This window comes from Oryx dammah, unplaced genomic scaffold, assembly GCF_014754425.2.
Source record: "Oryx dammah isolate SB20612 unplaced genomic scaffold, SCBI_Odam_1.1 HiC_scaffold_15, whole genome shotgun sequence".
Lineage (NCBI taxonomy): Eukaryota > Metazoa > Chordata > Mammalia > Artiodactyla > Bovidae > Oryx > Oryx dammah.
In genome coordinates, this window is record NW_024070199.1 from 6398691 (window position 1) to 6420071 (window position 21381).

General features: G+C 39.1%; 1 protein-coding gene across 1 annotated transcript in view; it reads left to right on the top strand.

The window, feature by feature from the left end:
* Window positions 1–21381, top strand: part of GRM5 (glutamate metabotropic receptor 5) — a 138250-nt gene that overhangs the window by 53590 nt on the left and 63279 nt on the right. The window contains exons 3-4 of the mRNA XM_040256544.1: window positions 14485–14731; window positions 19062–19230. Of these exons, the coding sequence (XP_040112478.1) occupies window positions 14485–14731; window positions 19062–19230 (416 nt within the window). The remainder of the gene's footprint in view (window positions 1–14484; window positions 14732–19061; window positions 19231–21381) is intronic.

A 21381-nucleotide genomic window follows, 5' to 3' on the forward strand; every position in this document is an offset into this window, starting at 1 on the left:
GAAACAAACGATCATTAGTAACAGAACTTGGGTAACATCGATCAAGAACCAAGTAATATTGATCAATTTATCAAATGCTTTATAAGTATAAATTCATTTATTCCTTATGTAAATCTATTAGTTAGAAACTATTATTAAGGTCATTTTTTTCAGGCACAGAGAGACTAATGACTTTGCCCATAGTCACACAGCACTGAATAGCAGAGCCGTAACACTAACCTGCTACCTTGTCCCAGAATCTGTACTCTCGTCCTGTTTACTCTGCTGCTCTTAGTAGCTGGGCCTGCACCCTCTAACACAAAGTAAGACAACATCACGCAGATTCACCCCCTTCAGATACGTGGCATTAGGGAGGGGTGGAGATAGACAGAGATCTAAGCCTAAAGAGATAAGAAGCATAAGAATCCCCTCAGAAGCCAATATCTCCCCAGTAGCTACAAACATTAGAGAAGGCAATGGCACCCCACTCCAGTACTCTTGCCTGTAAAATCCCATGGACAGGGTAGCCTGGTAGGCTGCAGTCCATGGGGTTGCAAACAGTCAGACACGACTGAGCGACTTCAGTTTCACTTTTCACTTTCATGCATTGGAGAAGGAAATGGCAACCCACTCCAGTGTTCTTGCCTGGAGAATCCCAGGGACGGGGAAGCCTGGTGGGCTGCCGTCTATGGGGTGGCACAGAGTCAGACACGACTGAAGTGACTTAGCAGTGACTTAGCAGCTACAAATATTGAGTCTATTGCATAAATTGCTTTTAAATATGGGTACCAGACGCCCCCCTACATCGAAAAAAAGACAAGCTCGTCAACTACTGTCAGTCATCTTGATTTCCTTAGTTTCTTCATGTATAGTGCAAATAGCTCCTAGCTCCCTGAGTCTTATGATATTTAAATGTTTTTAAAGCACTTATTTGTTAGCTCACATTTCAACAGAGCTTTCTTAGCAACCTGAAGTTCATAGCCCACCTATGGCTGCTTCTTATAATGGAGAGATAAGACTAGAAAGAAGATGAAATGGTGTAAGGAGAATTCAAACTTGAATTGCACTGAATTGACCCCCTGTTGCATCCTGAATGCTGGAACAGATTAAGATATCTTTCTTTAAAACACACACACACAAATACTGAGTCTTCACATCTGAAACTAATATAATATTGTAAATTAACTATACTTCATAAAAATAGATAAATAGAGACAAAATCAGGGAAGGGAGGTGGGAAACCACATGCATCAAAATGACTGAAGGAGAAATTACAAAGGTTACACTTCCACTGGTTTTCTTCTGGCATATTTTTTCTTTTTTTTTCCCCTTTTTTTGAATTTGTAATCATTTGGAATGTTTGGGTGGCAAGGGAACACAGGACATCTATAAGACCCTAATGTTGCCCAAAGAGGTCAGATGTTCCCAGATGCCTAACAAAACCAAAGGACTTGGCAGACTGAGCATGAACACTATCCCTTGGGTTTCAACTTCTTGCTCTCGGTCAGCTTCTTCTGCAGATTCTGGGCCCAGGTCTTGGGCAGCACTAGTGGGCATTATTTGAGGGAACAGAAACACAGCCCTTTCCAGGAAAGACCTGATCTTGTTATCAGTTTGTCTTCCCTAACTTTATATCTTAATCAGAGTATTTTTAAAAGGTGATACAATAATACTGTTCAGGAAGCGCATATTTCCAATGCAAAGCAATTGAGTATATCAAAAAGGGCACTGATCTTGGCATTAGAAATCCTTGTCAACTTCCAATTATTATTATCTTTGTGACCCTGGGAAACCTACTTGACCTGTCTGCACCTTTGCTTCTTTATCTCTACAGGATGGAAACAGTATCGATGCACCTGGCTATTGAATGCCAAAATTATTTTTTAAAGTATCATACAAATGCAAATTTTCATACTTGCCTCCATTCAATTCAACAAAGAGTACAGTAACCAGGCCCCAAGCACTTTTGATTTACAAATGAATAAGGCTCCAACTGGCCTTTGTGCCAATTGCTGTCTGTTGTCCAGGAGGCACAAAGAAAAATCAGGAATGGAACCTGAAAGATGACTGCTGGAGAGCTCTCCTGGGCATCACATCAGGAGAGACCTTTGGCTTGCTTTTATTCTCCAGAGTCTTAACCACAAAACACAGTGGCTAAACGTTATTATGATTTACATCTTGGCACAGTTAATCTTGATGAAGCATCGACCTTGTGCCAGGCTGTGTGCAACGTAACATTTCATTCTCACATCCCCTTTTCAAGATAAAGGTCACCATATTTAACAGATGGTTAAGCTGAATTTTAAGAGAATCCAAGTAACTTCTCCAAGTCACAGAGCTACGAAGACATCAAGCAGGAATTTAAACCTAGATCCCTTTCTTCTGCTCAAAACAAAAGAATGAGAATCAAAGTACCTACCTACCACCTTTTCCTAGCCACAAAAGCACCTACTGCTAAACCCTGATATGGCTTAGGAGGCTGAGTTGTAGTACCTGGCTTAGGCTCAGTATGAAGCACTTAAGCATGGCCTCAAAGACTACCTGGAAAGAGAATCAGTCAGGTGAGTAACCACCTCCATTTAGGGAGTTACCTGGAGGAAGGGAGCTGGACTAACTTGGGAACTGGATGTTTCAAATCCTCCTCCCCCTAAGTATGCCCACATTTCTAATACACAGTGGGAAGGGTACTGGCAGAGGTACAGGCCGACCTAGCAGATGCTGCAAGTTCGGTTCCAGACTATCACAATAAGTGAATGCTACAGTCAAGCAAGTCTCACAAGCTTGTAGGTTTCCAAGTGCATATAACAATTATGTTTAGAGACTGTACTGTAGCCTACAGTACATACATGCATGGTGCAATAGCATTATGTCTAAAAAAAAAGATGTACACACCTTCATTCAAAAAGCCTGTGCTGCTAAAACATAATAACCATCATCTGTTCTTTCAGTAAGTCGTAGCAGTAGCAGCAAAGAACACTGATCACAGATCACCATCAGTTCAGTTCAGTAGCTCAGTCGTGTCTGACTCTTTGCGACTGCATGAACTGCAGCACGCCAGGCCTCCCTGTCCATCACCAACTCCCGGAGTTTACCCAAACTCATGTCCATTGAGTCAGTGATGCCATCCAACCATCTCATTCTCTGCCCTCCCCTCCTCCTCCCGCCTTCAATCTGTCCCAATCAGGATCTTTTCAAATGAGTCAGCTCTTCGCATCAGGGGGCCAAAATATTGGAGTTTCAGCTGCAACATCAGTCCTTCCAAAGAATATTCAGGACTAATTTCCTTCAGGTTGGACTGGTTGGATCTCCTTGCAGTTCAAGGGACTCTCAAGAGTCTTCTCCAATACCATAGTTCAAAAGCATCAATCCTTTGGTGCTCAGTTTCTTCACAGTCCAACTCTCACATCCATGCATGACCACTGGAAAAACCATAGCCTTGACTAGACAGACCTTTGTTGACAAAGTAATGTCTCTGCTTTATAAGATGCTCTCTAGGTTGGTCATAACTTTCCTTCCAAGGAGTAAGCGTCTTTTAATTTCATGGCTGCAATCAACATCTGAAGTGATCACCATAACAAGTATGATAATAATGAAAAAGTGTGAAATTAGGATTACCAAATGTGACACAGAGACATGAAGTGAGCAAATACTATTGGGAAAAATAGTGTCCATAGACTTGCTCGACACAGGGTTGTGACAGTCTTTCAACTTATGAAAAACATGATATCCACAAAGAGGAATAAAACAAGGTATGCTTGTATAGAGAAAATGATAGGGAGATCAGAAGAGCAAGATTAATATTAGTACCTGAAACCGTGGTGGCTTTAGGAAAGAAGTGATCTTGGAGTCTTGAAACATTGATTGGCGTTAGTAGGTTGAGGAAAAGAAAACAGAAGGGATAGTCCAAGATGGTTAATTCATTTAACAAATATTCATCAAGGGCCTACTATGTGCCAGGAATTGTTCTGAGAACTGTTCTAAGAAGTGGTAAGGAGAAAAATAATGTTGAGAAAGGAGATAGGGAATGTGTGTGTGTGTGTGTGTGTGTGTGTGTGTGTGTGTGTGTGTGTGTGTATGTGTGTGTGTGTGGTGTGGGGGCGGAGGGGAGTGGAACAGAGATGAGATTTAGACAGGATATCAGAGAAATCTCACAGAGGAGATGATATGAGGAAAGACCTGAACTGGGGAGGGAATAGCTCTGCACATCTCTGAGGCAGATATTCCCCACGTAGAAGGAACAGCAAGTATTGGGTTGACCAAAACATTTGTCCAAACATTAGTCCCAGAACACTAATAATCCAAATGAACTTTTTGGCCAACCGAATTCAAGGGCCCAGAGGCATGAGCATGCCTGGGAATGCCTGAGAATCAGGGAGGAGGATGGTGCAACTGGAGAGGACTGACTGAGTGAGTGATTTAACTATTTTTATTAAAATAGAGTTGATACACAATATGATATTAGTTTCAGGTGTACCACATAGTGATTCAACATTTATGTAAATCATTTATTGGGAAATGGTCACCACAATAAGTCCAGTGACCATCTACTCTCATACAAAGTTAATAAAATATTTTTGACCACATCCCTCATACTGTATATTATATCACGATCTGTTTATTTTAGAACTAGAGGTTTATACCTCTTAATCTCCTCTACCTATTCCACCCAACAGCCCACCACCACCCTGCCCTTGGGCAACCACCCACTTGTTCTCCACATGTATGAGCCTATTTTTGTTCCGTTTTGCTTATTTGTGTTTTAGATCCCACATGTAAGTGAGCTCATTTGGCATTTGTCTTCCTAACTTATTTTACTTAGCATGATGCTCTCTACATCTATGTTGTCACAAATGGCAAGCTTTCTTTTTTTTATGGCTGGATAATATTCCATTCTGTGTGTGTGTGTGTGTGTGTGTGTGTGTGTGTGTATGTATGTGTGTGTGTGTGTACCACATCTTCTCTATCCATTTATCTACTTATGGAATTTGGCTTGCTTCCACGTCTTGGTTATTATAGGCAATGCTGTAATGAACAGTGGGGTGCATATATCTTTTCATGTTAGTGTTTTTGTTTTCTTTGACTGAATACCCAGACATGAACCTGCTGAAAGCATGAGTTTTATTTTTTTGAGGGCCCTCCATACTGTTTTTCCATAGCGACTGCACCCAGTTTATGACCCCACCAACAATTCTCAAGAGCTCCCTTTCTCCATATCGTCACCACCAGTTCATACTTCTTGATGCCAGTCATCCTGACAGGCATGAGGTAGTAACTCATTGTGGTTTGTATTTGCCTTTCTCTGATGATTAGTGACGTTGATTAGTTTTTCATGCGTCTGTTGGAACTCTATGTGTATTCTTTGGAAGAATGTCCATTGAGGTTCTCAGACCACTTTCCAATTTGATTGTTTCCCTGATTTTGAGTTATACCAATTCTTTATATATTTTGGATATTAACTTCTCATCAGATACATTGTTTATGAATATCTTTCCCCATTCAATAGACTGCCTTTTCATTTTGTTACTGTTTTCCTTTTCTACATAAGAGCTTTTTAGTTTGATATAGTACCATTTCTTTAGTTTTGCTTTTGTTTCTCTTGTCTGAGGCAACAGATATAAAAAATGTTGCTAAGGGGTTTTACATTTTTATGTCTAATATTTAAGTCTTTCATCCATTTTTAGTTTATGTTTGTATATGGTGTACAAAAGTGATTGAGTTAAAATTTTTGAAAGTAGCTGTCCAGTTTTCTCAACACAATTTATTGAAGAAAACATTTTTGTATATCCTTGACTCCTCTGTCATAGATTATTAATTGCCGATATAAGAGTACGTTTATTTCTGAGCTCTCTATTCTGTACCATTGATCCACGTGTCTGTTTTTGTTCCAGTACCATACTATTTTGATTACTGTAGCTTTGTATTATTGTTTGAACTCAGGGAGTTCTTCCAGCTTTGTTCTTTTTTGAGACTGCCTTAGCTATTTGGGATCTTCTGTGGTTCCATACTGGAGAAGGCAATGGCACCCCACTCCAGTACTCTTGCCTGCAAAATCCCATGGATGGAGGAGCCTACTAGGGGGCAGTCCATGGGGTCGCCAAGAGTTGGACACGACTGAGCAACTTCACTTTCACTTTTCACTTTCATACGTTGGAGAAGGAAATGGCAGCCCACTCCAGTGTTCTTGCTTGGAGAATCCCAGGGACGGGGGAGCCTGGTGGGCTGCCGTCTATGGGGTCACACAGAGTCGTACACGACTGAAGTGACTTAGCAGTAGCAGTGGTTCCATAGGAACTTCAGGATTATTTTTTCCAGTTGTGAAAAATACCATTGGAACTTTGATAGAGATTACATTGAAGCTGTACATTTCCTTCAGGAGTATGGTCATTTTAACAATGATAACTATTCCAATTCGTGAGGAAGGTGGATCTTTCCATTTCTTTGTGTCATCTTCAATTTGTTTCATCAATACCTTACAGTTATCTGAGTACAAATCTTTACTATTTTGGTTAGATTTACTCCTACTGTTTTATTCTTTCCAATGTGATTATAAATGGGATTGCTTTCTTAATTTCTATTTCTAATCATTTGTTGTTAGTATATAGAAACACAACAGATTCCAGAAAATTTGTATCCTGCAAATTTAACGAATACTTTTAATACTTCTAATAGTTTCTTTGATGGAGTCTTTAGGACTTTCTATATATAGTATGATGTCATCTGCAAACAGTGACAGTTTTACTTCTTGTTTCCCACTTTGTGATTCAGCTGGTAAAGAATCCACCTGCAGTGGGGGAGACGGATCAGTCCCTGGGTTGGGAAGATCCCCTGGAGAAGGGAAAGGCTGCCCACTCCAGTGTTCTGACTTGGAGAATGCCACGGACTGCATAGTCCATGGGGTCGCAAAGAGCAGGACACGACTGAGTGGCCTTCACATTCACTTTCCTCTTCAGCATTTCTTTTCTTTTTCTTATCTGACTGTTATGGCTATGATTTCCAATATGATTTTGAATAAAAGTAGAAAGAGTGGGCATCCTTGTTTTTTCCAGATCTTAGACAAAATACTTTCTGTTTTTCACTGATGAGTATGAGGTTGACTGTCAGTTCAGTCACTCAGTCGTGTCCAACTCTTTGCAACCCCATGGACTGCAGCACACCAGGCTTCCAAGTCCATCACCAACACCCAGAGCTTACACAAACTCATGTCCATCGACTCAGTGATGCCATCCAACCATCTCATCCTCTCTCATCCCCTTCTCCTCCTGCCCTCAATCTTTACTAGCATCAGGGTCTTTTCCAATGAGAGAGTTCTTCGAATCAGGTGGCCAAAGTATTGGAGTTTCAGCTTCAGCATCAGTGTTTCCAATGAATATCCAGGACTGATTTCCTTTAGGATGGACTGGTTGGATCTCCATGCAGTCCAAGGGACTCTCAAGAGTCTTCTCCAACATCACAGTTCAAAAGCATTAACTCTTCACCACTCAGCTTTCTTTATAATCCAACTCTCACATCCATACATGACTACTGGAAAAACCATAGCTTTGACTAGATGTACCTTTGCTGGCAAAGTAATCTCTCTGCTTTTTAATATGCTGTCTAGGTTGACCATAGCTTTTCTTCTAAGTAGCAAATGTCTTTTAATTTCATGGCTGCAGTCACCATCTGCAGTGATTTTGGAGCCCCCCTCCACCCCCGCAAAAAGTCTCTGATTGTCTCCATTGTTTCCCCATCTATTTGCCAAAGAAGTGATAGGACTGGATGCCATGATCTTAGGTTTTTGAATGTTGAGTTTTAAGCCAACTTTTTCCCTCTCCTCTTTCACTTTCATCAAGAGGTTTTTGAGCTCTTCTTTGCTTTCTGCCATAAGGGTGGTGTCATCTGCATAACTGAGGTTATTGATATTTCTCCAAGCAATCTTGATTCCAGCTTGTGCTTCATCCAGCCCAGCATTTCGCCTGATGTATTTTGCATATAAGTTAAATAAGCAGGGTGACAATATACAGCCTTTATGTACTCCTTTCCTGATTTGGAAGCAGTCTGTTGTTCCATATCCAGTTCTAACTGTTGCTTTTTGACAGGCATACAGATTTCTCAGGAGGCAGGTAAGGTGATAGGTCTGGTATTCCCATCTCTTGAAGAATTTTCCACAGTTTGTTGTGATGCACACACTCAAAGGCTTTGGCATAGTAAATAAAGCAGATTTTTTTTTTTTTGGAACTCTCTTGGTTTTTCAATGATCCAACTGATGTTGGCAATTTGATCTCTAGTTCCTCTGCCTTTTCTAAAACCATCTTGAACATCTGGAATTTCATGGTTCATGTATTGCGGAAGCCTGGCTTGGAGAATTTTGAACATTACTTTACTAGCATGTGAGAGGAGTGCAATTGTGCAGTAGTTAGAGCATTCTTTGGCATTGCCTTTCTTTGGGATTGGAAGGAAAACTGACCTTTTCCAGTCCTGTGGCCACTGCTGAGTTTTCCAAATTTGCTGGCATATTGAGTGCAGTACTTTCACAGCATCATCTTTCAGGATTTGAAATAGCTCAACTGGAATTCCATCACCTCCACTAGCTTTGTTCTTAGTGATGCTTTCTAAGGCCCACTTGACTTCACATTCCAGGATGCCTGGCTCTAGGTGAGTGATCACACCATCGTGATTATCTTGGTCGTGAAGATCTTTTTTATACAGTTCTTCTGTGTATTCTTGCCACCTCTTCTTTATATCTTCTGCTTCTGTTAGGTCCATACCATTTCTGTCCTTTATCAAGCCTATTTTTGCATGAAATATTCCCTTGGTATCTCTAATTTTCTTGAAGAGATCTCTAGGCTTTCCCATTCTGTTGTTTTCCTCTATTTCTTTACACTGATCATGGAGTAAGGGTTTCGTATCTCTCCATGCTATTCTTTGGAATTCTGAATTCAAATGGGTATATCTTTCCTTTTCTCCTTTGCCTTTCACTTCTCTTCTTTTTTCAGCTATTTTTAAGGCCTCCTCAGACATTGCCTTTCTGCATTTCTTTTCCTTGGGGATGGTCTCTATCACTGCCTCCTCTACAATGTCACAAACCTTCGTCCATAGTTCTTCAGTCACTCTGTCTATCAGATCTAATCCCTTGAATCTATTTGTCACTTCCACTGTATAATTGTAAGGGATTTGATTTAGATCATACCTGAATTGTCTAGTGTTTTTCCCTACTTTCTTCAATTTAATCTGAATTTGGCAATAAGGAGTTCGTGATCTGAGCCACAGTCAGCTCCCAGTCTTGTTTTTTGCCAACTGTATAGACCTTCTCCATCTTGGGCTGCAAAGGATATAATCAATCTGATTTCAGTATTGACCATCTGGTGATGTCCATGTGTAGAGTCTTCTCTTGTGTTGTTGGAAGAGAGTGTTTGCTATGACCAGTGCACTCTCTTGGCAAAACTCTATTAGTCTTTGTCCTGCCTCATTTTGTACTCCCAAGGCCAAATTTGCCTTTTACTTCAGGTATCTCTTGACTTCCTACTTTTGCATTCCAGTCCCCTATAATGAAAAAGACATCTTTTGGGGTGTTAATTCGAGAAGGTCTTGTCAGTCTTCATAGAAGCATTCAACTTCAGCTTCTTTAGCACTACTGGTTGGGAGAAAGACTTGGATTACAGTGATATTGAATGGTTTTCCTTGGAAATGAACAGAGATCCTTCCGTCGTATTTGAGATTGCATCCAAGTACTGCATTTTGGGCTTTTTTGTTGACTATGAGGGCTACTCCATTTCTTCTAAGGGATTCTTGCCCACGGTAGTAGATAAAATGGTCAATGGAGGTTGACTATGGGTTTATCCAATAGGACCCTTATGTTGAGGTACATTTCCTCTACACCACTTTTAATGGATGTTGAATTTTGTCAAAAGCTTTTTCTGCATCTATAGAGAAAATCATATTGCTTCAATTTGTTAATCTGGTGTTGTCACATTGATTGTTTTCTGAATACTGAAACATCCTTGCATCCCTAGGATAAACCCCACTTGATCTTGATATATGATTGATTTAATGTACTTTTGAATTCTACATTCTAGTATTTTATTGAGGATTTTTGCATCTATGTTTATTAGTAATATTGGTCTGTAATTTTCTTTTCTGTGTATGTTGTGTCTTTAGCTTTGGTATCAGAATGAAACTAGCCTCATAGAATTAGTTCAGAAGTGTTCCTGTCTCTTAAATTTTTTGAAATAGTTTGAGAAGGCTAGGTTTTAACTCTTCTTTTAAATGATTTATAGAATTCATATGTGAAGCCATTTTGTCCTAGACTTTTGTTGCTTAAGAGTTTTTTATTTAGTGACTGATTCAGTTTCATTACCAGTAATTGGTCTGTTCATATTTTCTATTTCATCTTTATTCAGTCTTAGGAGATTGTTCATTTCTAGAAATTTATCCATTTCTAGTTTGTCCATTTTATTGCCATATAATTATTCATAGTAATCTCTTGTGATCCTTTCTATTTCTGTGGTGCTAATTGTAACTTATACTCATTCATATTTTATTTATTTAGGCCACTTCTCTTTTTTTTCCTTAATTAATCTGGATATAGTTTTATCAATTTTTTAAAAACCTCTTAATTTCATTAACCTTTCCTATTTTTCTTAGTCTCTATTTTCATTCTGATCTTACAGATCTTCTACTAATTCTGGATTTTGTTTGACCTTTTCCTCTAGTTACTTTAGGTATAAATTTAGGTTGTTAACTTGGTCTTGTCTTGTTTCCTGCTGCAGGCCTCTATCACCATCAACTTTCTTCTTAGAACAGCTTTTGTTGTGTTCCTTAGAGTTGAATCATTGTTTTTCCATTTTTCACTTATTTCTAAGTATAATTTCCTCTTTGACTTATCCACTGATGGTTGTTTATTTTCATATTCTTTAGACCCCAGCTGTTTGTATTTTTTATAGTTTTTTCTTGTAGTCAATTTCTAGTCTCATACTGTTATGGTCAGAATTTTATTTATCTAATAACTATTAAATTTATTAAGGCTTGTTTTCCGGCCTAGTATGTGTTCTATCCTAAGTAATGTTCCCTGTGCACTTGAAGAGAATGTTGCTTTTGGATGGAATGTTTCATGTGTAGCTATTAAATCCATCTGGTCTAATATATCATCTAAGGGCAATAATTACTGACTTTCTGTCTGGATAATCTGTCCATTGATTTAAGTGAAGTCTTAAAGCATTCTCCTACTATTGAATTACTGTCAATTTCTCCTTTTATGTTTCTCAGTTATTTGCTTTATATATTGAGATGCTTCTGTTTTGAGTACATATATATTTACAGCAGTTATATCTTCATCTTGGATTGATCCCTTTATCATTAAGTAATGTCCTTCTTTGTCTATTGTTACAGTCTTTGTTTTAAAGTCCATTTTGTCTGATTCAAGTATTGCTACCTCCGTTTCTTTTCATTTCCATTTGCATGGATTGTCTTTTTCCATCCTCTCACTTTCACTCCATGTGTCTTTGGATCTGAAGTGAGTCTCTTATAGACAATGTATACATGGGTCTTGTATTTCTATCCACTCATTCTATGTATTTTGATTGGAACATATATGGACTAAAGTCCCTTTACATTTAAAGAATTATTGATAAGTATTCACTTATTGGGTTTCCCTGGTGGTTCAGTGGTAAAGAATCTGCCTGCCAATGCAGGAGACATGGGTTTGATCCCTGGGTCAGGAAAATACCCCGGAGAAGGAAATGGCAACCCTTTCCAGTATTCCTGCCTGGGAAATCCCAAGGACAGATGAGCCAGGTCGGCTACAGTCCATAGGGTCACAAAAGAGTCTGATACAACTTAGCGACTAAACCACAACAGCAATTAGCTCACAGCCTTTTGGTTAATTGTTTGCGGGTTGTTCCATAGTTCTTTTTGTTCCTTTTTCCTTTCTCTCTTCTGATTTTATAACTGCCGTGTTATGTACAGAATCCTTTCTCTTTCTGGTGTGTATCTATTATATAGGTTTTTGGTTTGTGTAACATGAGGTTTCTATATAAAAATCTATATTTATAGATGACTATTTTAAGTTAGTGATCTCATAAGTTCAAATGCATTCTAATAAGCTTATACTTTTACCACCACCAGCCCCCACCATTTTAGGGTTTTGATGTCATATTTTACATTTTAAAATTTTTGTATCCCTCAACTCCATATTGTATTAACAGGTACAGATTATCTTAACATTTGTCTTTTAACATCTTAATTGTATATAATTAGTTGCCTTTTCTTGCTAAATATTCAGGGAGGAATAATTTAAATAAAGAGTATTGGGAGTCAGAAGGATAAGGTGTGGAACACCATGAGTCAAAATCCTGTTTGTCTTTGAAAGTCATGGCTTGGACATTGGCTTTTTCTTTCAGTAATAATGGAGCCACTAGAAAGTCTGATCATAGGAGTATCATAATCTGACTCTTATTTTAAGAATATTTTTATAGTTATTGCATTAAAAATTTACTGGAGTGGGTATAGAATAGTTTAAGGTTGAAAGAAAGAATCTAATTAAAAGACTATTGCTGTAATCCAGACAGGATATATATTTTGAACCTGACAAAAGTAGATTTGCATCAAATAATCTAATTCTGGATATATTTTGAAGATAGACCAAATAAAAGTAGACAGTGAATGAAGGAAAGAAAAAAAGTCAAAAGTGACTCCCAAATATTGACTTATCACCTAGAACAATGGCGTTTCCAGTGGTATGAGGCCAAATGTCAAAGTGTGAATACAGTCTGTATAGAAAAGGAAATTGTAAGATTTGGTTGGAAAGTAGCCTAGGGCCAGTGTCTTGTCCTGAGATGGAAACAAGATTACCCATCTTACACTTATGTCAGGATGAACCATGCTGGCTTCCCTAGGAGCCTCTATGCCAGTACCGTTTGAAAGTCATGTCATCTTTGGAGAGTTCCTATATATCTCTCTTAAATAAAAACCTCTCCCCATATGAAATGTTCTGTCTTTACCTCATCTGTTACTTTCATGTTATACCCATGTTCTTCCTACATGTTTCACTCCTCTCCATTCCTCAATCGCCAGGCCTGGTAGTAGACTCCATCTCCTAAATACTTCTGTCCATAATCATGACCTCTACCCTCAGCAAGGGCATTTTCACCTGTCCCTGGAAACACTGCATTACCACTCACTGGGTCTTCATGACTCCACTCCTGTAGCCCTTTAAATGTTTCTCCAATGTAGTCAGATTGATCTTTCTAAATTAGAAATCTGATCATGTTTCTTCCTATTTTAAACACAACAAAAGATCCTAGGGTTCTTAAGCTCTTAACCTGCCTTAAGCAATCCTGCTTTCATCTACTATTTCATTTCTCCTCATTCTCCTACCTCCTACCCTACATTCCAAACATTCCAACCTTTTTAAAGGTCCCCAAATACAGTGTGTTTCTGTGAACCTTCAGACATGCTTTCCTCCACTCTTCATCCAGCAGATAGCCACAATGCTCAGCATCAGTGAGTTTCTTGGTCCAGTGCTCCTCCCTATTCAGTCCTGCTAAGATGCTTATCTGCCCTCTAGACTCTAAGTAAACAAAAACAATGATCATGTCTATTTTATTCTACATTATGTTCCCCACTTTCAGCAAGTTCTGAGCAGTCAGAGCTAACAGGCACTCATTCCATATTTGTTTAACCAGTAATTCATCCCAAATGTTAGTTCTTTAATGAAATGTTCCCAAGGGCCCTTCACTGAAAGGGATTTCCCCCTCTTTGGACCTCAATAGATTTTAACTCCACATCTGTTATAGATTTATCACCTTCTGCCTTTCAGTGTTACATAATTTATCTCTATTACTGAACAAGTCTCCTCTTAAGCGCAGAATCCATCTCCAATTCATTTTTATATTTTCCTTAGATCACCATACACAGAGCTTTATGTACACTCAGACTCCAGTAAATATTTAATTAATGGGTGAATTAATGGGGCTTAAATATTGTATTTCAGAATTTCCAAATAGGTCAATTTATGGAGCACATATACTTTGAGGTTGGAAGTAGCAGGTGATAAATCCAACTAGGTAAGTTGAGGCAAGGCAATAGGGTATCTACTTTGCTCAGCTAAGACTTAATTAGAGATTTGTTGGAGATTAATTGGAGAAACTGGAGATTTGTTGAGGATATCTAAACCAAGGAAGTATATTATCACAGCTAAGTACTTGGTAGGTTAATCTGTCTTTAAGATAAATTTTGTGGAATTTGATGGAGTGCTATACTCCATCCATCCCCAGAATTTGGTAATAGAGGAAGTGAATCTTGGTACTGAAGGGGACTCAGGTCTTTAAGGTCTTGGGGAAAAACATGAACATAGAAGAGAATTAGGAATACTAATAGTATTAAGAATACTATTTTGGCACCTGTTCTTGGTATTTCCTCTGGTTCTAATTGTTATAAATTGTTCTAATGCATTGTCAAATTATTCAGAATCCATAAAGAGCTATAGTAGGATTAAATCTCAAATTTAATCCCTAATTTGTTTTCCCACAGGCTCTCTGACTCTGAGAACACATCATGTGCAAGACTCCAAAATGGGGTTTGTGATCAATGCAATCTACTCCATGGCCTATGGACTCCACAACATGCAGACGTCCCTGTGTCCAGGCTACGCGGGCCTCTGCGATGCCATGAAGCCAATTGATGGACGGAAACTTTTGGACTCTCTGATGAAAACCAATTTTACTGGGGTTTCTGGAGACATGATCCTATTTGATGAAAACGGAGACTCTCCAGGAAGGTATTGTTACCATTCTCCTCTAGACACCAGAGCCTGATCGCTCTGTCTCTTGATCCCGTGGAGCCTGTTTCTCTCCTTTGTGGTTATCTATGCTTCCCGGACATGTTTGCTTAGTTCTGACATCACAAAGTGAGGAAAGACAGAGAGAGGAAGCCCCACTTCCTGTGGCCAGGAAAAAGTGTGAATGCCGATGTCTAAAATGTGCTCTTGGAAACGTCACCACACTTCCGAGACCCACACTTAGAGGCAGGAGCCTCACAGTATAGTTGGATAATTAAAAGCCAGTTCATGGTTTCTCTGTACATACTTGCCCTCTTATTCCACGTATTCTGATCTCTTCTTGGGTCACAGAATTATTCTGAAACAGGAAGAATTCCATTTCTGGTAATCCAGAAACAGGACTGAGGTGTTATTCTATTGTTTGTTGTAGGTACAGCAAGTTACAAGTCATATTTTATTTTAGAATCCTCCACTTTCTCCCTTCTTGAGGACTAAATGGCCTTTTTCTCTAAAATTTTACCTTTCACTTAGACAGGAGCCTGAGAAATACGAACTCACTCATAATTATAGGCCAGCCTCCAGGGAAGTCATTAAGTACCTAGAACTTCCATCTTTCACATCTATCTAAGACTCTAAATTCTTAAGTGACTCTTCACAGGAGGCTTTTAATCCATGAGGGATAATGTCACTGAAGTGACATTCTGACTTATAGCAGGGCTGAGTCTTCAATCTGCCCTGCATTAGGACAGTCAGGGTCCTTGGGCTGGCCACTGTAAAACCCCTGCTATTTTTCCAGCCACAGCTTTTGCTTGACAGGTATGCCTGGAGAGGCTGTGTTTACACTGTTTGCAGCTGATCCTGCCAAGAGAAGGTCCCGTGAGTCCCTCCATGACTCACACACCATGTGCCCACACATGGTACCAGCCGTCTTGGTCTAGCTTGTTTCATATGCCTGATGCGAGCTGGAGTTTCTCCCTGATGCAGCTGTTACTATCTCACAAGCTGAACTTCTACATGACAGCAGTTCCAAGTCAGGCAGCCAAGAGGAAAGCTGGATACTTTCTCTCTTCTAGCAAGTTGATGAGTACTGCTCCATGCAAGCTGTTGGCCAAGATAAGACTTTTATATATTGCTTTCTACTTGGCAGGAATGTAAGCATTTTCTTGGGGCCAAAGACAACTTCACATTCATTGAAAGGCATCTTGGTGTTTGGTGTTTAGTTGTTAAGTCATGTCATTTGTGACCCCATGGACTGTAGCCTGCCAGGCTCTTCTGTCCATGGGACTTCCCAGGCGAGAATACAGAATGGGTTGCCATTTCCTTCTCCAGAACTTCTTAGGGCAGGTTAATGAATGAGCTCAAGCTTCAGGCTCAGGTCAAGGCTGGGCTCTGACATCGTCCCATGGATTTATTATTCCTGTGTGCATCCCTGGAGCACTGACATCAGCTTGGGATTTGTTCATAGCCTTTGTTGACTGCAGCACCATCCATTCAAATAGTTTTCATGACATGTACCTAAGTCAGTTCCAGAAACCAGACAATGAAGAAATAGCTCAGATCGCTCAGCTCTATTCTAGTGGGAAAGTTTAACAGATCTGAACATCACTGTCTCATTCACAATCTCCCAAATACGCTGGAATGGGGGATGTTTAGGACACTGGCCCTTAACCATTTGCAGAACAAGAATCTCTTTAAGACTCAGATGAGATTTACAAGTATTCTCTCATGGGCAATTTCCATAAAATTTTGCAAACAATTTCTGGGAATTCACAGTTGTCTAGAGACTTCTCAGTCATTACTAAGGTTAGATATTACAGTAATCTACTAATAAATGATCAGAATCGGCCCCTGAGCATACAAGCCAAACTCAGAAAAAAGTGGTTTGCAAATTTTCTGTTTTTTCCAATGAATCCAGTGATAGTTACAAGATAATTACAACTTATAATTACTGAGTGCTTGTTCTGAGGCAAACACTTAGCTAAATCCTCTATATTTTAATCCTATGAGGTAAGTAATATTATCATACTCTTTTCTACCTGAAGGCTCAAACTGAGACTTACCAAAAAATGACTTGCCCAAAGATACAGCCTAATACACGATAGAGTCAAGATTCTAACTCAGTCTTCTGGACCTCAACTCCTAACCTGATACAGCAGCCTGCCAATTACAGTATCATAATCAAAAAGCCCCTATTCTCCTGGAAATATATTTGTAGGCACTGCATTGTTATTTCTCTGGAGTAAAAGTTGCAGCTGAATCAAAGGCATTTCAATCTGGGCCATAAACCAGAGGAGACTAGGGTGATTCGGGGTTCTCCTAAAATGCTGGAGTCACAAGAGGAAGATCCTAAACAGGGGAAGCTAGGAGAGGTGACAACTTAGTCTGGCACACGTAACTACAGATTGTTAGAGACTCAAATTCAATCACTGTTTTTAAGTCTCACAGAACTAGACTATTATCGGTATACAGTTCTTCAATGAAACCCTTGGGCAAGTGTGTTACAGAATTCTGAGTTTTTGGTTTACAAAAGTATACAGTCATATAATGCCTCCAGCATACTGTGGAGCAGCACTCTTTAAACAATGCACTAATATTTCTACTGCAAAACATACACATATTCACAGTTCAGTGTGATAAATGACGTATAGTCTCATGACACTGTGGGTCAAGTTCTGTCACCAGGTAAGTTCAGAATGGCTCACGATTTTCTGCCAAGTGTATTATGAAAAACTTATGGTTTTTAAGAGCTCTAAGGATTCTAGAATTATAGACAAGAAATATGGACCTTTAGTATTTACCACCAACGGGATAGGTCACAGGTTGGCAAACTGTGTTCCAGAGGCCAAATCAAGTCTGCTGTTTTTGTAAATAAGGTTTTACTGGAACACAGCTTAATTTATTTTGGACTTTCCTGGTGACTCAGTGGTAAAGAATCTGCCTGCTGGTGCAGAGGATGCAGGTTTGATCCCTGGGTTGGGAAGATCCCTCAGAGTAGGAAAGGGCAACCCATACCAGTACTCCTGCCTGGAAAATTCCATGGAGACAGGAGCCTAATGGGGTCACAAACAATCGGACACAACTTAGCAACTAAATAACAACAAAAAGTCTCATTTGTTTAGATACTGTCTGTGGCTCTTTCACACTGCTCTAACAGTGTTGTGTAGTTTAGCTGAAACCATCTCACAAAGCCTGAAATATTTACTATCTGTCCCTTTATAGCAAAAGTTTTCCGACCTCAACTGATAAATAGGGAGTCCACTGACAAATAAGGTTTAAGAGGCCCTGTGACTGCCCAGGGCTTCCCAGGTGGCTCAAGAGGTAAGGAATCTACCTGCCAATGCAGGAGACACAGGCAGTAGACTCGGGTTCAATCCTTCAGTCGGGAAGATCCCCTGGAGGAGGAAATGGAAACCCGCTCCAGTATTCTTGCCTGAAGAATCCCATGAACAGAGGAGCCTGGTGGGATACAATCCATGGGGTCGAAAAGAGTCAGACACACGCACGCACACACACACACACGCACGCACACACACACACACACACACACACACACACACACGTTGATGCCTGGGAATAACCATAACTGAGCAGAGGAGACATGGAGAATCAACGTCAGATTAAGTACAACTCACTATTTAAAGCAAAAATATAAACATTGTATTGTGGGTATTTGTAAGTATGAGTATATAAAACAGACAACCTGGGCTAAGAACAATAGATGATAAAGGCTGAGAATTCACAAGGTACTAGTACCTTCCAGCATTTCTACATTGCATAGGTACTTTAGAAGCTTTCAATTTTCAGAACTATTTTAAACATCATTTCTTAAAGTGTCTTTATACGATGAGTTTAGCCATTGATAAAGGATAAAATAAGAAAGGATCAGGTCCTATCCAAATTACCTCCACATTCTCTAAAGCTGAAGCTAAGATTAAAGATTTACCTCACTTAGTTAACAAAGGAAATTTATCATTTTATTTCAGAGGAGATGAAAACCTTGCTGTCTTTTTAAGAAGCCTAAAGAAGTACTTCCTTAAACTTCTTGAAGTTATTCCAAAACAGTCTTTCGTCATGCTGGGGTCAAGTCACCTTCTCACATGGGATTATTTTCTATTTCAGGTGTAAGCTTCAAAGTTTAAAAAAAAAAAAAAAGGTCTCTGAAGAGAAAGTGAAACAGACAAGCTTTTTGTTATTCTAAGTGTACTGTCATGGAAAATTCCAGTGTCACTAATATGACAATAGGTACATTTTGGAGGACAGAAATCTGTTGCTTTTGCATAGCTGACTATTTATATTTTAGCTGAATAATTATTATATTCTTGTTTCTAAGGTATGAAATAATGAACTTCAAAGAAATGGGAAAAGATTATTTTGATTATATCAATGTGGGAAGCTGGGACAATGGAGAATTAAAAATGGATGATGATGAAGTATGGGCCAAGAAAAGCCACATCATCAGATCTGTGTGCAGTGAACCATGTGAAAAAGGCCAGATAAAGGTAAAATAGAGCCTGTGTTTCTTTCATTTTTGTTGTAAGTTCTGATGTATTCATTATCACTGAATGTTTTTAATAAGTTTAGACATTTGTTTTGCCTTTCCCACAGTAAGCTTCTAATGTCAAAAACATTTAATTCTTTTCTTAGTAAGTCCTTTCAATACTTAGTAAAACCCAGAACAGTCTTAGTAGTTGGACTGACTGAACCAACTGGTGAGTCATGCTTACACCCTGTCTACTCATGCTTCCTGGGAATAAAGAGTTCACAGCTGGAATTCACATCAATTTCTAATTAACAACAAATATTTATCAAACTCCTCTAATGTAATAGTTTACATTAGTGGGGCAAAAATAAGTAAGACACATTTACTCTCACAAGATTAATAGTCTCGGTGAGGAACAACCATGTGGGCACAGAGAAGTAATGTTATATAAAATGTGATGACTTCATTAAAAGAAAGAAAATAAAAGGGAGGTTAAATAAGTTCCTATAGAAGAAAGGAACAAATGTCTTCTCAATATAATGTCAGACATTGAACCATGAAAAGTGGATATGATATCGGAGAGGGATGCAGGGGGGTCATCAATCGTATAGAGGGAAGAACAACAGGGAAAGTACAGAAGTGGTCAGATTGTTCTGGAATAACAGTGAATTAAGCTAGGGTGCAGTGCTCTAAATGGTTACTATGAAAGAGAAAGCTGCAATGATAGATTGAAGCCACATCTGTGGAGAGTTTTGGATACCACACTAAACAGGTTGAACTTATTTTTAACCAGGAATCTGAAAAAATTTTGTCCAAGATGCTGACATATGAAGGCGAAAGTGTTAGTCACTCAGTCATGTCCAACTCTTTGCGAACCCGTGGACTGTGGCCCGCCAGGCTCCTCTGTCCATGGGATTCTCCAGGCAAGAATACTGGAGATCCAGGGGATCTTCCGGACCCAGGGATCTGCTGAATTGCAGGCAGATTCTTTACTGTCTGAGTAGTGAAGATTCATGAAAAGAGTTATGAGAAATGAATAAAGAAAGAAGAGACAAGTTAAAAGGACACTGCAACAGTGATGACAAGGGCCCTGAATTATGGAAGAAACAGTGAGAGTGGAAAGTGGGTGGGGAGGTATTTGAAAGAAACATTATGGAGGTAGCCTTGATCAGCCCTGGATATCAACCATAAGCCAAAAATATTTACTATCTGGTCTTTTGTAGAAAAAGGTGCCCAACTCCTAATATTCAGTGACCATCTGCATCTTGGCCAATCATCTTGCAATTAAACTCTTCATGTGAAACTCTTTTTAGACTCACTTAAAATATCAACTGTCCATAATGTCCAGCCCTTCCCATATAAAGATTAGCTTGTATAAATTACCACACGGAAGTGGTCTGTTTTGATCCTTCACAGCAATATAGTTTGAATCTGTAACTTCAAAATGTTGAACGATTGTTTCATGAGATTTCTTTATATATGCTTTTCTACCCCTTTCTCCTGGGAATAACTTACCCAGTGGAAGAACTTAACTCCCTGTTACCATATTTTCAATACTAGTTAATTTGTTGTAATGTTTATATAGTCTTTTTAATCCCAAATTCTATTTTCCTAATGAGATCTCATTTTCACTCCATTAAATATATAATGGAGGTTTGTGACATTGTAGAGGAGGCAGGAATCAGGACCATCCTCAAGAAAAAGAACTGCAAAAAAGTAAAATGCCTATCTGAGGAGGCCTTAGAAATAGCTGTGAAAAGAATGGAAGTGAAAAGCAAAGGAGAAAAGGAAAGGTATACCCATTTGAATGCAGAGTTACAGAGAATAGCAAGGAGAGATAAGAAAGACTTCCTCAATGATCAGTTCAAAGAAATAGAGGGAAAAAATAGAATGGGAAAGACCAGAGATCTCTTCAAGAAAATTAGAGATACCAAGGGAATATTTCATGCAAAGATGGGCTCAATAAAGGACAGAAATGGTATGGACCTAACAGAAGCAGAAGATATTAAGAAGAGGTGGCAAGAATACACAGAAGAATTGTACAAAAAAATTTTTCATGACCCAGATAATCACGATGGTGTGATCACTCACCTAGAGCCAGGCTTCCTGGAACAGGAAGTCAAGTGGGCCTTAGAAAGCATCACTAAGAACAAAGCTAGTGGAGGTGATG